Source organism: Eulemur rufifrons, chromosome 6 (assembly GCF_041146395.1).
Source record: "Eulemur rufifrons isolate Redbay chromosome 6, OSU_ERuf_1, whole genome shotgun sequence".
NCBI classification, from domain to species: domain Eukaryota; kingdom Metazoa; phylum Chordata; class Mammalia; order Primates; family Lemuridae; genus Eulemur; species Eulemur rufifrons.
The window spans coordinates 62,862,384-62,877,903 of NC_090988.1; the positions used below are offsets into that span (position 1 = coordinate 62,862,384).

At 39.8% G+C, this 15,520-nt stretch overlaps 1 protein-coding gene across 1 annotated transcript in view; it reads left to right on the forward strand.

Moving 5' to 3' along the window:
• The window catches only part of PARVA (parvin alpha), a 145,895-nt gene that overhangs the window by 100,679 nt on the left and 29,696 nt on the right, over positions 1–15,520 (forward strand). The window contains exon 5 of the mRNA XM_069471173.1: positions 14,300–14,440. Coding sequence (XP_069327274.1) covers positions 14,300–14,440 — 141 coding nt within the window. The remainder of the gene's footprint in view (positions 1–14,299; positions 14,441–15,520) is intronic.

The window sequence follows — 15,520 nt, forward strand, 5'->3', positions numbered from 1 at the left end:
CCCCAGCTGCCTTTTCAGCCTCACCTCCGGCCTCTCCCACACATGTGGCTCACACAGTGTGGTAACACGTGTAAAGTGCTCAGAGTAGTGCCTGACACATAGTAAATGCCTAGTGAATGTCTGTCATGATTGTTGTTGGTTTTACTATTTTTATGTGTACCATTGCTGCATTATTACACAGGCCATACGTATCAATACCCCTGTACCTTTGCCTGTGCTATTCTCAGTCATATGCTCCTCTGTGTTTCTCCGCCTCTCTGTACATATGAGGGAATATATATATTTACACACACACACACACACACACGTATGTGGATATATACATGCCGCATAAGACTTTCCATGTTGCTTCTAGCTGTTTACATATATGTATGTGGGCTTCTCAAGGGCAAGAACCACGTCTTATTGATTTTCCCAGGTTTCACCAGCACTATCAGGTTGTCTAGCACATGTTGCCTAGCACTTAATGAAGGGCTAGTATAAATTCTAGTAATTTCTAGGAAGCTAAACTGATTTGGTACTCAGACATCAATATTAATGAGTGTTGATATTTGAAGGTTTGTAAACTGCAACTGAACACAGAGAGAAAATGAAAAAGGTTTGGCACACAGTAGATGTGAATAGGCCGGGTGACTAAAGCGTTTCACTTCTCCAGCAGATTTCTAGTTAGGATCTGGAACTGTTGAAATGGTCTATTCTAATCTTTCAAAGCAAAGGTGGAACGTGGCCATGGGGTAATGGAACATGGTCATGGAGTAATCTTGCCTCTGGGAACGGTTACAAAACAGTCCCGTGTCGTATTGCATGTGATGCCAAGTCAGGCATCACGCACAATCAGATTAGATTATTTCCAGTCCCAACCTTCATGTTGAAAAGGTGATTCACTATGGAGGTGATGCTTCTTTTGTAAAGTTAAGTTTAGAGCCTAAACTTAAAGGTCTAAGGCTGGACATACACATTCAAAACCTATAGGCAGGGCCGGGCGCGGTGGCTCACGCCTGTAATCCTAGCACTCTGGGAGGCCGAGGTGGGCGGATCGTTTGAGCTCAGGAGGAGACCAGCCTGAGCAAGAGCAAGACCCCATCTCTACTAAAAATAGAAAGAAATGATATGGACAGCTAAAAATATATATAAAAAAAAATATTAGCCGGGCATGGTGGTGCATGCCTGTAGTCCCAGCTACTCGGGAGGCTGAGACAGGAGGATCGCTTGAGTTCAGGAGTTTGAGGTTGCTGTGAGCTAGACTGATGCCATGGCACTCACTCTAGCCTGGGCAACAGAGTGAGACTCTGTCTCAAAAAAAAAAAAAAAAAAAAAAAAACAAACCTATAGGCAGGACACCCAGGTGGACAGAACCAGTTTGCAGTGAAAATATGTATGAGGAGCTCCTGGGAGGGATCAGTCTGGAGGCAGAGTTTTGAGTGACTCCTCTGACCTTGATTTCCCCTAGACCATTTTTCTTATCTCTGATCATGTTAACCTCAATCACGCGGTTAAGGAAGTATCTACCAGATGCCTTCACTGTAAAGTTACTGTTTTTTTCTCTTTGTAATTAATTTATTTGAGGAGAGATACTTTGAGACCATATAAATATCCTGTTTCTCCTTAAACTTCTCCCACTAGTTTTAGCATCCACTGGTGGAATGTGTCTGCCTCAATTGTTATGGTAGTGTCCAATGGTGATTATCTCTTTATTCCTTCTGCATTTATTAATTGGAATTCTGCTAAAAGGAGGAGTTATGTTGTCATTCCCATGTATTTATTCATTCAGTTATTTAATTAGATCACTATGGACATAAGGATATTTATTTTATATTCTGGGTTTTAACCCAGTACTATAACTGTTCACATTTTTGCTCATCTACTTCTAGCTATGGCCATTGTTAGGTTGGCTCCTGGACAGTTGCTTTTTTTCTGCCCCATATTTCCTTTCTCGGCACTTCCTTACCTTCTCACACCATAAGATACTCCAGGACCATCTTGTATTTTCCTTACGCCAGTCCTCGAATCAACCAGTTCTCCAGGGAGACCTGATTTCTTTTATGAGAGAAAGGTATTTAGATATCAAGATTTGGGCATATTAGTGAGTGTTTTTAACTTGTTCTCTGCAGCATAAATAATCACACCTCTGTCGCTAGACAGAGCGCTCTCACCTGGTGGTACTAAGATGAATCAGGCATGGTCATTTCCAGAAGTTCAGCGTCCAACTGTGCTAAGGCTCAGGCCTCCTTAATACTGAGTTGGTTGGGCAAGGAGAGTTGGAGGAGGCTGAGCTTGACATTAGTAAACTATGAAACACCAGCACTTAGAAGATGATGGAGATGGCTTAGGGGCCTCCAGTAGTCCAAGAGCACAGGGAAGGATATGGAACCCAGGAAGCCGTGCTCACGACACTATAGAGCAAAGACTCAGAACCTAGAAGCAGAAGGGAGCAAGATGCCGAGGCAGGCATCTCTTGGCAGAGGGTTGTGTGTGTTTCATAGTGGTGCTGAAAGCCTGAACAGGTGGGCGTCCTTGAGATGCCAGGTGGCCTTGGCTGACAAGGACTGGCTGGGTGTTCTCTGATCCTGAGCTCTGTGGGGGGCAGCAGCATGCCTGGCTCACCTCTGTGTGGCCACATGCTTCTTGCTCACAGCAGTGTCTGCTCTGCTGGCAGGAACATAGCCCTTCTCAGAGTCCCCAGGCATTTCTGGTACGTTCTCTTGGAACAGCCTCTCCCCAGTCCTCCTTTCTTAGCTGCCCTATTGCTGCCTGTTTTCTGGGTCTTTCCACCTGCCGTGGCAGATCTTAGTTTAGGTTTTCCTAAAAGCAGATGCTGAGACAAGGACTTGGGTGGAGGAAGCTTATGGGAGGTGATCTTAGAAAGTACAAATAACCAAGTGCGGAAAGTAAGAGGGGAAAAGAGAAATGCCGATTGAGTATGTTAATAAGAACAGCAGCTCTGTTTCAACCAGGGCCTGTAGCTGGGCTGAGAAACCAGGCGACAACACATCTCAATATCACCTTCCCAAGACAGGGAGGCAAGGGCATTTATGCTACGGCTTGTATTGCTCTGTGGTTGAGATTTGCCTGTGCAGGAAATAAAAAACTTCAGTCTGTTCTCCTGTGGAGTCAGAGGAGAGAGCCTTGGGATGGAGAGGGCCGTCAGTGTGCTGGGGGCTGCCTGCAGCTGCAGGTGGGCCAGGAGCTCAGGGGAAGGGGTGTGAGCATCATCCAGAGAGACCAGAAGGTACATCCACCTCTGCTGTGGGGCTATTCCTCCTGACACTGGCCCTTTCTCTGTGCTATTAGTGTCACTGTTGTGGAAACATCAGATGCTGCCCGCTCTGGCCCCTTTCACACCTCAGAGCAAAAGTTTCCCAGCCCCAGAATGGAGAGGATGTTCCTCCCCAACCCATGCAAAAGATCCATTTCTTGCCCAGGATTACCCACTTCCAGAGTGATTGAGGGAGGCAACATGCTCAGTTCCCCCAGAGCATACTCCAACCCCATGGCACCAATAAGAAAGTCACAAACAAAGTCATCTAAGGTTAGAACACATTTCCCAACATCTCAGTTATGCAGGTGTGTTCATGGTCAGCCTGTACTATTTGCATCCCTGACACTTAGGCAATAGACATGACTGATTCAGAGAGACAGGAGATAAGTAATTCCAGGAAGATGCCTGTTCAACATAATTCACCATTTCATTTGAACATGAACTGCTGCCTTTTTTTTTTCCCCTCTCCACTGCCTATTTCTTATTTAGGTTTCCTGACTTGGGATGTCTGTGTGAGTTTCCTTATGGTATGTTTTAGTCAACTGATCCTTATTTTTGAACATGTGCATATACTGGGAACAGAACAGACCTGTTTGCAGGGATGAGAGTCAGAAGGTTACTTGGCTCTATCTTCTGGTTTTCACAAGAACATGTGACTGAAGCAAGATATCTTCTTCAAGCCTGAGAACAAGAAGGGTCCCTTGGGCATAAAAGTTCTGTAGGAGGGTGGTTTGGTTTTGTGTGTATGTGTGTGTAATTTTCCTTTTCCCTGATAAACCCTAAAGGCTACATCTTACTCTTATCTTAATCTAGTCAAATAGTATCCCCTAAGCAAAAGCCATTGGGTTTGCTATATGCTAACCACTGAGTTTAGGTGTATATTAATAGCTATCGGCCGGGCGCGGTGGCTCACGCCTGTAATCCTAGCACTCTGGGAGGCCGAGGTGGGCGGATCGTTTGAGCTCAGGAGTTCGAGACCAGCCTGAGCAAGAGCGAGACCCCATCTCTACTAAAAATAGAAAGAAATTATATGGACATCTAAAAATATATATAGAAAAAATTAGCCGGGCATGGTGGTGCATGCCTGTAGTCCCAGCTACTTGGGAGGCTGAGACAGGAGGATCGCTTGAGCTCAGGAGTTTGAGGTTGCTGTGAGCTAGGCTGACGCCACGGCACTCACTCTAGCCTGGGCAACAGAGTGAGACTCTGTCTCAAAAAAAAAAAAAAAAAAAAATAGCTATCTTAGGTGACTCACAGCCTGGAAGTACAGAGTGCTGTGAGAGATCAAGTAGGAGTTGGGGGAAGGTTTCAGGAGAGAGGGGGCATTCTGAACGGGGCCGTAAGGAAGGAGCAGGAAGGAAAAGAACATTCTAGCCAGCATGACAGAAGGTTGCTGGGAAGCCTCCATTGATTTTGGTGTTAGTGGAGGGAGAATGGTGTAGAGACAGGAGTAAGTGCCAGGGTTGGCTGAGTGGGACATGTGGCTGACAAAGACGACGACACCCAGCTCCCAGGTCTTGGGGTCTAACACCAATCTTCAACCAGTGAAGCCAGGCCTTCTTGGAGAAATGACTAATTCTGAGCCTGGGGCAGGGAATAGAATCGGCCAAAAAGAAGTGCTGAGGGGAAAAAAAAAAAAAAAATATATATATATATATATATATATGGGGCCACACATTGAAAGTGTCCAGGACTAACCTGAAAGAGTTCCCAATGGCCAAAGTTGAAATTATTCAAGGAAAAATGAAAAGCATAACAATAGTATTGGATTATAACCCAAAGCCTAAAATAAATATACTTAAGTTGATACTAATGTAGATAACTGAATAAATAAATAAATAACTGGGAGTGAAAAGACAATTGTTCCTTACAAAAGAATTCCAAAGACTTGATGTAGATCCAACCCCTTCAAGGAGGTGGGAGTTCGCTCCCCACCCCTGGAGTGGACTGAGCTTAGTGATGGGCTTCCCACAATTAGGGTTTGCAAGTGAGGAAGGGGTGTGGGGGAGGGGAGGGGTGACGAAAGGGCTCTTCACCTCTGTGGTCTTCCTTCCCCAAACCCATAACCCCAGTCTACCCCTGAGAAAAACATAGGAAACATTGACCAGCACTCCTCAAAACTGTCAAGGTCATGAAAAAAAATAAAAAGTATGAAAAACAGAAGAAACTAAGGAGAGATGAATAGAAGTGGTATCCTGGACAATAGGGAAAAACTCATGAAATCCGAATAAAGGATGGAGTTTAGTTAACAGCTGTGTGCCAGTGTCATACATAATTAGCTGTGACAAATGTACCATAGTAATGTAAGATGTTAACAAGGGAGGAAAATGAATTCAGGGTATGTAGACACTGTCTATACTATGTTTGTAACTTTTTTATAAATCTAAAAGCCATTCTAAAATGAAAAGTTTGTTTAAAAGAAAGAAAGAAGATGAGGCCCACATTATAGAGGACCATGAACTAAGTTTTAGGCTATATTAGTTGGACAGTTGTAACTAGGGATGGCTTATGAGCAAAGCAACATGATCAGAAATGAAGCTTTGGGAAGATAACAGGAGCAGTAGGCAGGGTGCTTAGGGACAGTGGAGGAAATGCCAGCAGAGCACTTCCTCGTGCGGTAATGATGGTGTCAAACTAGAGGAGTGACAGTATGGGTGGGAAAAGCTTTAAACGACCTAGCAATGTAGGGAATGAGCAGCTGGAGTAAACCAGGCTGGCTGTACCTGGTGGATGTTGAATGGGGGTGACTCCGTGAACCCCACGAGGAGCAGCAGCATCATATTGGTTTTGAGGGTCACTTGTCCATGCCCCAAAGTGCTTGGGCTGAACTAGCAACTATGCTAAAATTGGAGCAGGAATGAAGAGACAGATCTGAGTTCCAGTCTTGGTTCTACCACTAAAACATATCTGTCATTCTTCTGTAAACCAGGAATATGGCTTATATAAAACCTATGCAGCTGAGCTGCCCGATTCAGTAACCACTAGCCACATGCAGCTGTTAAAAATGATTGAAATTAAAACTTCATTTCCTCAGTCTCACTAGTTACATTTCAAGCACTCAATGGCCAAATGTGGCTAGTGGCTGCCATATTGGACAATTAGAAAAATGAACATTTCCATCAGAGAAAATTCTGTTGGACAACGCTGCTCTGTGTCTTCCTGCTAGAATAGTCATTGATTTTAGGATTGCCAAAAATGATATATACTGCTATTCTTAAACTGGAAGAGGTGTTTTCTACCTCTGAAAAACTCAAAACTTAGATGGAAGTTTTTTGTTATTTTTCTTTTATCTATAAATAGAAAAGCTCTCTAAAATATCTTGCTAAGTAGAAAAAACCATGGTACAGAATCATGTATATAGTATGCCACTGTGTGTGTGTGTGTGTGTGTGAAGGGACACATCTAATGCTTGAGTATATACAGAATATTTCTGATAATGGTCACAATAAACTGTCTCATGGAATGGGACTAGGGAACTTGGGACTGCAGTGGAGAGGGGGAGACAATTTTCACAGTGAGTGCATGTGTATATTTCAGGAGCAATACAGAAATTAATCTATCAGTAGATGTTAAATAATATTTGAAACATTTCCACAGCCATTCCAAGTAAAATAGGAAGAAAATCTACCTAAATATGATAAAAAAAACATTAAGTAGTGAAATATCAAAGATGTGATATTAGAGACAAGTCAGAAATAATGACTGTTACCACTATTAGAAGTGTGTTAGAGGGTCTAGTTAATATAACAATAGGTTTTCATTTTTAGCATCAAGGCTGACTAGATGTACAGACAGATCTTGGTGCAGAACACTAAGAATCTGGATAAACCTTTAAAAACATACTTTTGTATGGCATGGCTAAACTGGTGTGACAAGGAAGGAAATTCTTCTGTTTCCGAAAACAAAGAAGTATAAATCCAGGGAGCTAAGTGCTAATTCTTAATAGCCTATAATTCCTAGTGGCCAATAGTCTGAGGCTTAAGGGGTCACACGTACTTGGTCAGGAGACAAAGCCTGGGTAGAGCAAAAAACGGGGGTTGGATCAGAGACCCCTGAATAAAGCCATGGTCTCAGAAGGGCAACACTTTCAGTGAGTAAACTAGAAAATCTTGTCCCACAGAGAGAGGCAGTAAGGATAAATTATCTCAGCCTTGGATGTGAATGGAACAACAAAAAAAAAGAAGTCTGCCTCTGATAATTCCTTATCAAAAGTCTGTACTCACACAGATTTAGGGCTAGGATTCATACTACTTAATGTGGCTTTAAAAACTCCAAGTTAAAAGTTTAGTTAAAAATTGTCCCAGTTAATAGTGCCCCAAGGCAGAAACACACATATATCTTTCCTTTAAAGGAGAATGAACTCTAAACCCAGGCCACAGAGAACTCTCAGAGTTAAAGTTCCAAGAAATCTGAGCTCAAAAATCAGAATCCAAAGACATGAGTAGCAAACCACCATGAGCATTGTCAACAGAAACAATACCCTATAAATGTATCCCACAAATACTATAAATATTAGAAATTGTTCAGTTATAGATTATAAAATAACTATGTTTATATGCCAAAATAAATTTTTTAAAAGACTTTTTAAAAGATGATAAAATGTTAAGAAACTATCAAAACTGGACATGTAGATGTGAAAAAGAACCAAATAAAACTTCTATAAATGAAAAAGGTAAGTAATAATGAAATTAGAAACCTCAATAGATTAGACACAGCTGAAGAAGAAATTAACAAACTAAAAGATAGCACTGAAGAAATTACTCAGAATGCAGTACAGAAAAACAAGAGAGTAGAAAATGAGAAGGAAAATTTAAAAACATAGAGGTTATTCTAAGTAGATCCAACATATGGTTAATTGAAATTCTAGAAGGAAAAGAAAAGAGAATGGAGAATAGTAAATATTTAAAGACATAATGAATGAGAATTTTCTAGAACTGATGAAAGACATGAATCCTCAGATTCAGGAAGTTCAGTGAATCCCAAACAGGATAAACAGAGAGAGGTCTATACCTACACAATTTACAGTGGAACTTAAGAACACTGAAGACAAACAAATGATTAAAAGCATAGAGGAAAGATATTGTTCACAAGGAACAATAAAAGCCAAAAGATATTGAAAGGATATATTCAAAGTGTTGAAAAAAATTGTCAACTTTAAATTTATACCTAGCAAAAAAACTAAGCTTTAAAAAGCAAGGAAAAAATAAAGACATTTCAACACACATAAACCAAGACATTTTACTACCAACTGACCCTCAGTAATTTCCAAAAAATATATAATAGTAAGAAGGCAAACAAACCCAAAAGAAAGATCTGAAATACAGTAAACAATAGTGAGCAAAGATCATGGTGGGCAGATCAAAGCCATAATTAAATGAATATAAAACAATCACAGTAATGTCTAATTTGTTAATTTAAAAAATTAAGATAGAATCAGAATCCCATACAATAGCAGCACATAAGTTGGGAAGTATGTGATTAGAGTCAAAGTGTGCTGAGGTCTTTGTATTCCTTAGTACATGAGTAAAGATACTAAGACTTTATTAAGTTACATATGCATGATAAACTTCCTATAGTGAATAGAAAATAAGAGAAACATAATATTAACAGAAAGAGAGCGTATAACATCCCTACTAATAATGGGGAGAAAATAGAATGAGAAAGAATAAAAACCTTAATTCAAAAGGAGGCAAAGATGAAAGAGGGGTGGGGAGAATCGGTAAAGCAGAATAAATAGAAAGTTCAAAATAAGTTGACAGAAGTGAATCCAAGCGTTTTGGTAAACCCAATCCATGTAAATTTACTTTATTCATTTAAAAAACAAAGATTATCAGACTAAATAACAAAACAAAATCTAGCTAAATACTATTTATAACAGACAGTTTTAATAAATGAAGACACAGAATGGTTGAAAGGAGTAGAAATAACTATATATATTAGATTAATACTAATGAAAAGAAAGCTAGGGTAATGATTTTTACATCAAAAATTAGACTTTAAAGCAAAAGCATTACTATACAGAGTCACTACATTTTGATAAATTAAAATCACTAAGAAAATACAGAAATTTTAAACTTACATGTACATTTGTGTTTCAAATATATAAAAATTAAAAATGACAATCATTAGTTCAAGAAGAACTTGAAAAACCCACTGTCAGAGTGGTAGATTTATAACGTATTTTTCTCTTAATGACATATTAAGAAAAAAGTTAATAAAGGTGGAGAAACTTTGGATAATACCATTAACCAGCTCTAACTAATCTGCATGTAACATGTAATATATCCCCAAACTGAAGAATTCTTATTCTTTCACCTGGAACTTTTTTTTTTTTTTTTTTTGGAGACAGAGTCTCACTCTGTTGGGCTAGAGTGCTGTGCCTCCAGTCTAGCTCACAGCAACCTCAAACTCCTGGACTCAAGTGATCCTCCTGCCTCAGCCTCCTAAGTAGCTGGGACTACAGGCATGTGCCACCATGCCTGGCTAATTTCTTTCTATTTTTAGTAGGGACAGGGTCTCACTCTTACTCAGGTTGGTCTCGAACTCCTGACCTCAAGTGATCCCCCTGCCTTGGCCTCCCAGTGTGCTAGGATTACAGGCATGAGCCACCACGCCCAGCCAAGCACATGGAACACTTAACAAAATTTGACTATGTCCATAAAGCAAGTATCAATGAACACAGACCAAATTCTCTGTGATGCAATTTAAAAAAAAAAAAATGTTTTACACTAATTCTCCTCATATATTTGGAAACAAAAATATTTTTTAAATAACTCAGGAATCACTCATACTAGAAAGAGTATTCTACATATTCTAATTCTTTGACGGGCGGTATATATGACAACTGTGTTAGTTAGAACATCTCAATTCTCCCACTATTCAGAGTAATTGAGTTTATTCTATCCTGTGTTTATACTTCAGAATTTTTTGAATATTCTTTCATTGTTTTTCTAAAAATGATTCCTCCAAAAGAGTATTTGGTTGCTAACTACACAAACAACTGAAAGATTCACAAAATAATCCACCTGAGAAAATTTTCTAAATCACATCCTATTTCAAAATCATGCCTAATACTTATAAAAAGTTAAACTAATTATGAACAATTTGTATAACTGTGGAAACAAGAGAGAAACAATTTCCTGGAAGAATAAACTTAAGCAATAGAAAATTTTCATAGAGCTAGCTGAAATTAGCCCAACAAAGAACAACAGAAAAAAAACAGGAGTCTTGAAAAAGAAATGATCTTTAAACTCTTGGTAACATTGAGTAAAATTACTATTTAACTATAGAAATATTTGAGTGGGCCTCTTAAATTTTGAGGGTTGAATACCTTAAAAATAAAGAAAGGAGTAGGAATAGAAGAGGTTCTCAAATACTTTATTTAAAAATGTCACAAAATTGAAATAAGTGACATATGGTTGCAAAATGGAGATAACAGTCTTTTATCTTATTTGCATACTCAGAGAATGCCAAAGACTCAAATAAACAATAATAGAACTAATAAGGGGATTTGGTAAGATGACTATCTACAAGAAGAAAATCTGTACGGCAATAGCTTTTATTTTTACCAACAATAATCAGTTACTAATACATACACACACACACACACACAACACATGGAATGTTTATTGCAACTTCATTACAAATAGGGAAAATGGGAGATATAACCTGACTATATATCTACAAGGAAATGGTTGAGTAAGTTATAAGTCCTGTAATATGCTATGCATTTTTTAAAAAAGAATGACTTATGTCCATTATGTATTGACCTAGAAAGATACTTATGACATATGTTTGAGTGGAAAAAAGCCAGTAGCAAAAACTGTATATACACTATAATCTCATTTTGTTAAAAGGGAGTAAAAGAGAAAGAACTTGCTGTGTGTGTGTTAATAAGGATTACTTCAATATATTCTCTATGCAAATCTACTTAATACCAATATCAATACCCAAAATATCTAACAACAAAAATTAAAAGCAACAACGTAAACCCAAAGCATAATGACTAAAGCAGAATTACATTTTCTAAAAACTTTGCCATGCAGAAGAAAGCCATAAAAACTCTTCTTCTAAATAAAAAACGCTAGATGCTAAAAAAGTAGGAAAAATATTTTAATTTTAGGAAGAATGTATCTAAAAATATTGGTGAAAACAGAAAAACAATGAGTGCTCCAGTAGGTAAGGTATAAAATCCAATAAAGGAAAACCACGTTTCTCTATGCTACCAACAATTGAGATGACATGTGTGGATCTTCCACATCAAGCAATTTTCTGTAGACACCAACCGGGAGTCCTACAATTTAATTCTGACACTAACTATGCAAAGTTAGTGCAGCCCCCACAGGTTAAGGGCTCAGTGCCACAAGGCTGTCTCCACTTCAGATGGTGATCCCAAGTCTAGGCTTCCTATACTTCTGACCAATTGGCTATAGATCAGGGTTCCTTGACTCCTTTCTTGGATTCAATCATTTGCCAGAATGGCACATGGAACTCAGGAAGGCACTTATGTTTACTAGTTTATTATAAAAGATACAACTCAGAAACAGGCAAATGAAAGAGATGCATAGGGCAAGATTTGGGGAAGAGGCACAGAGCTTCCCTGCCCTCTCCAGGTGTGCAACCTCCAGCACCGCAATGTGTGCATCAACTGGGAAGCTCTCTGAAGCCCTATGGTCAGAGCTTTTATGGAGGCATCATTAGGTAAACATTATTGATTAAGTCATTGGCCCTTGGCACTCAACCTCCAGCCTCTGTTCTCTCCCCACAGGTTGAGGGTCAGGGACTGAAAGTTCCTACCCTTTGTCACTTGGTTGGTTCCCCTGGAAACCAGCTCCCCCATCCTAGGGGCTTTCCCAAAGGTATCTCATTAACATAAATTCTGGTGTAGGTGAAAGGGGCTTCTTATGAATAACAAAAGATGCTCCTATCACCTTTGTCACTCCAGAGCCCTTTTAGGAACTGGGGACAAAAACCAAATATTGTAATAAAAGATGCTCCTATCATCCTTACAAGGGTTTTAGAAGCTCTGTATCAGGAAGGGGGAGGGCAGAGAGACCAAATGTGTATTTCTGATGTCACACCAATTTTTTAAAAAACAACGAAATGGACAACAGTGCAAAAAAACGTTATTGACCTAGAAAACAAACTGAGAAATCTAAGCTGTTCATTCTAAGTTCAATGCCAACAGATTATAAATATGAAAATTTGCAGACAATGATGTAATACTACAGGGCTAGCAAATAAGTGGTTCCTCTCCACCTACCCAATCTATTCCCAAGACATTCACCATTAATCTATCTCTGCAGTCTTTTCTTTCGAGCCAAGATAAGACCAGAAGTTTCTTAACCTAGCATTTTGGACAGCCTCTACCCAATGCTTGTAGTTGCAATATAAGATGAAAACTACTTGCTTCTATAGAGATAATTACATCATCCAGAAATAAATGGGGGTGGGGAGGAACAATGTGTCATTTCTTCAATAAGAAAAGGATACAATATAAGAATTCAGCCTTAAAATGGAAAAGGCACACAGGTCTCTTCAAGGCTTAATATTCAAGAGAAAGATATTTAGACATATTCTTGCTAAAGCCCTGAACTTTAGAAATAAAGAATGATGGCTTGAAGCAACTAAAGAGAAAGATTGCGTTTCAGGCCATCACAGGTAAGAATAGCTTAAGATCACCCTACCAAGGTGCTGAAAAGGATTTATAAATCCACAGCACCTCCATTGGGCAACCTCATCTTCAAAGAATTACCCAAGGAGAATTTGACTTAGATAAGCTCCGAATATTATTACTTAAAAATAAATAATGTAAACACTAGGGTAACTATTGACATATAGTAACATTTAATTTGTTTGTATGGCAGTCCTTAAAAATGAGGAGAAAAGACATTTTAAACATGTTTCAGAGTGTCAGTTCTATCAATCATGAATGAGTTGGAGAGAACAGTTTAGATGAATTCCAGTGTTAGCCAATATATTTTCCTGTTAAGGGGTCCAAAATTGTTTTGTTCTTTATAATATTAGATTAAAATATGAATGTAGATTAATAAAATTATACAGTTTTGCCCTTTTTTAAGTATTAAGAGGTTATGTCATTGCATCCAAGAACCATTCATTTATTTTTTTATATGGAACACTTTACAAATTTGCATGCCATCCTCACACAGGAGCCATGCTAATCTTCTCCATAGTGCAGAACCATTGATTTTAAAGCACACCATTATATAAGCACTACTGAGAAAGAGAAAAATCACTTCAGTTAAGCTATTACCCAATGGTTAGGGGAAAGCCCCTAAAATTCCTATTTCTTAGAATTTTTATTTTGTCTTTTTTGAAGGTACTCTTGTAGGCTTGCTGAGACATAGACGTAATCATCTTAGTGAGAGCTATGACCAAGTTCATGCACATGGAGACTGACAACTCTTCCACTGGCTGGCAGCCACTACCATAAGACACAACCTGATTTTAAGGATGTTAAAACGTGGAAAATATGTACTTTAGAATTGATAAAATATGACACATTAAATAATTTACTTTCCAAGTGGGTTTAAAAGGAAAGAAAGTACTTAAAACAGATAAATATGCCTGGGTGTGGTCACATTTAGCAGCGTGGAATGCTGCTGTGTTTGTTTTGTACTACAGGGATGTACCAAATGCCTTGAACAAGGTCTTGATTGCCTCTGCCTAGAAGGCTTTCCAGTCGGGGCACAGAGACATCCTTGGAGAAGGCAGGATTGCAAAGAAGGGAGAAAACCCCAGAATGATGGAAAGGAGTTGAAATGTGACAGACTAGTTTAAATGCCCCTCGGATCTTATAATTTGGGGATTCAAGACAGGAACGCAAGGCTCTCACAGTAATCATGCCGCCGTCAGGCGAGAAGGGGACAGCAGTGTGCCTCCCGTAGTGGGTGCTCAGTATGCATCTGTGGAGCACGAGCATGCACGTGTGCACGAGCGAATGGATAAGTGAGTAATGCATGAGGTAGGGCTGTCTGTGGCCCAAGATAACAGCTGTTCTCTTTTCCCTTGTCACCCCAGAGAAACTTGAGTGTGAGAAGCTGAATGTTGCTGAGGTCACCCAGTCAGAGATTGCTCAGAAGCAGAAACTGCAGACAGTCCTGGAGAAGATCAACGAAACCCTGAAACTTCCTCCCAGGAGCATCAAGTGGAATGTGGACTGTGAGTTCTACAAAGGAAAATGGTACTATTAAACCACACCTGTGGTCCCTACCACGTGGCCTCCCCAAGATGCCATCGTAAGCTGGCAGGCTCTGGGGGGTTTCAGACTCATTTATCTTTGAGAGAGATGCCTTCTCCCTTCCTTAAAAAGAGAACTTATCATACATACCGTTAGAGAAAAATAACAAAGTGTCAAAATCCAGTGTCTCTTTTCCATAAAAAGGAGAAACCTTATGTGGGATTGGGAGGGGAAGGAAACTCGTATTCACTGTGCTACTCCTTTTGAGAAAGCCCTTGTCTCCAGCTTGTAGAGGCTTCGGGAAGCTGAGGTCCCCATGTGCAGGGGGCAAGGACTCAGCTCTGTCTGTTCCAAAGCCTCCACCCTTCCACGCCCCCTGCATTTCCTGGAGGAGTAAAGGCATGGCTGAGATCGTACGCACTGCAATAGGATTTTAAAAATTGACTTTTCACAGCTAGTATAGCTCAAGGATCTCAGAAAATGTAAACCATTAAGTTTATTTGCTGCCTCAAGGGCCTGTTGTCTAATATGGACTTAAAGAGTCCGTATCAAAATCAACATCAAATCACTGGATTGGGGGAATCCTACAACTGGATTCCAAAGGTGTTTTGTTCTTTGTAATACATAAAAATACGACTTTAGATTCATAAACTGATGAGACTGTGTCTTGCCTTTAAGTGTTAAGAGGTTATGTACTATACTTTATCACATCCAACTTAGACAACTTAAAATGAGCACCTCCCCACGCAAAAACACCTTTCAAACTTGGGAAAGAAAAAGGAATCTTCGCCTCTAAACTTAGAAACCTGATAGCTGCCAGTCACAATCTCTTCAGCAGGTTTTTAACATCTGACATTGGGGCCAAGACACCAGGGGCCAAGACACCAGGTGCCCCTTCAACATAATGACACTTTTGCCTGCACGGCGTGATCAGCTGCTTGGCACAGCGGCAGGGCGCTGGGAACAGGGCGTTCTCTGCCCACGGAGGGAGACGCCTGATGGCCGGAGGAGGGGAGGCCACGGCTCCAAGCCCCAGGCGCTGTCTTGGAGAGGGGCTCTGT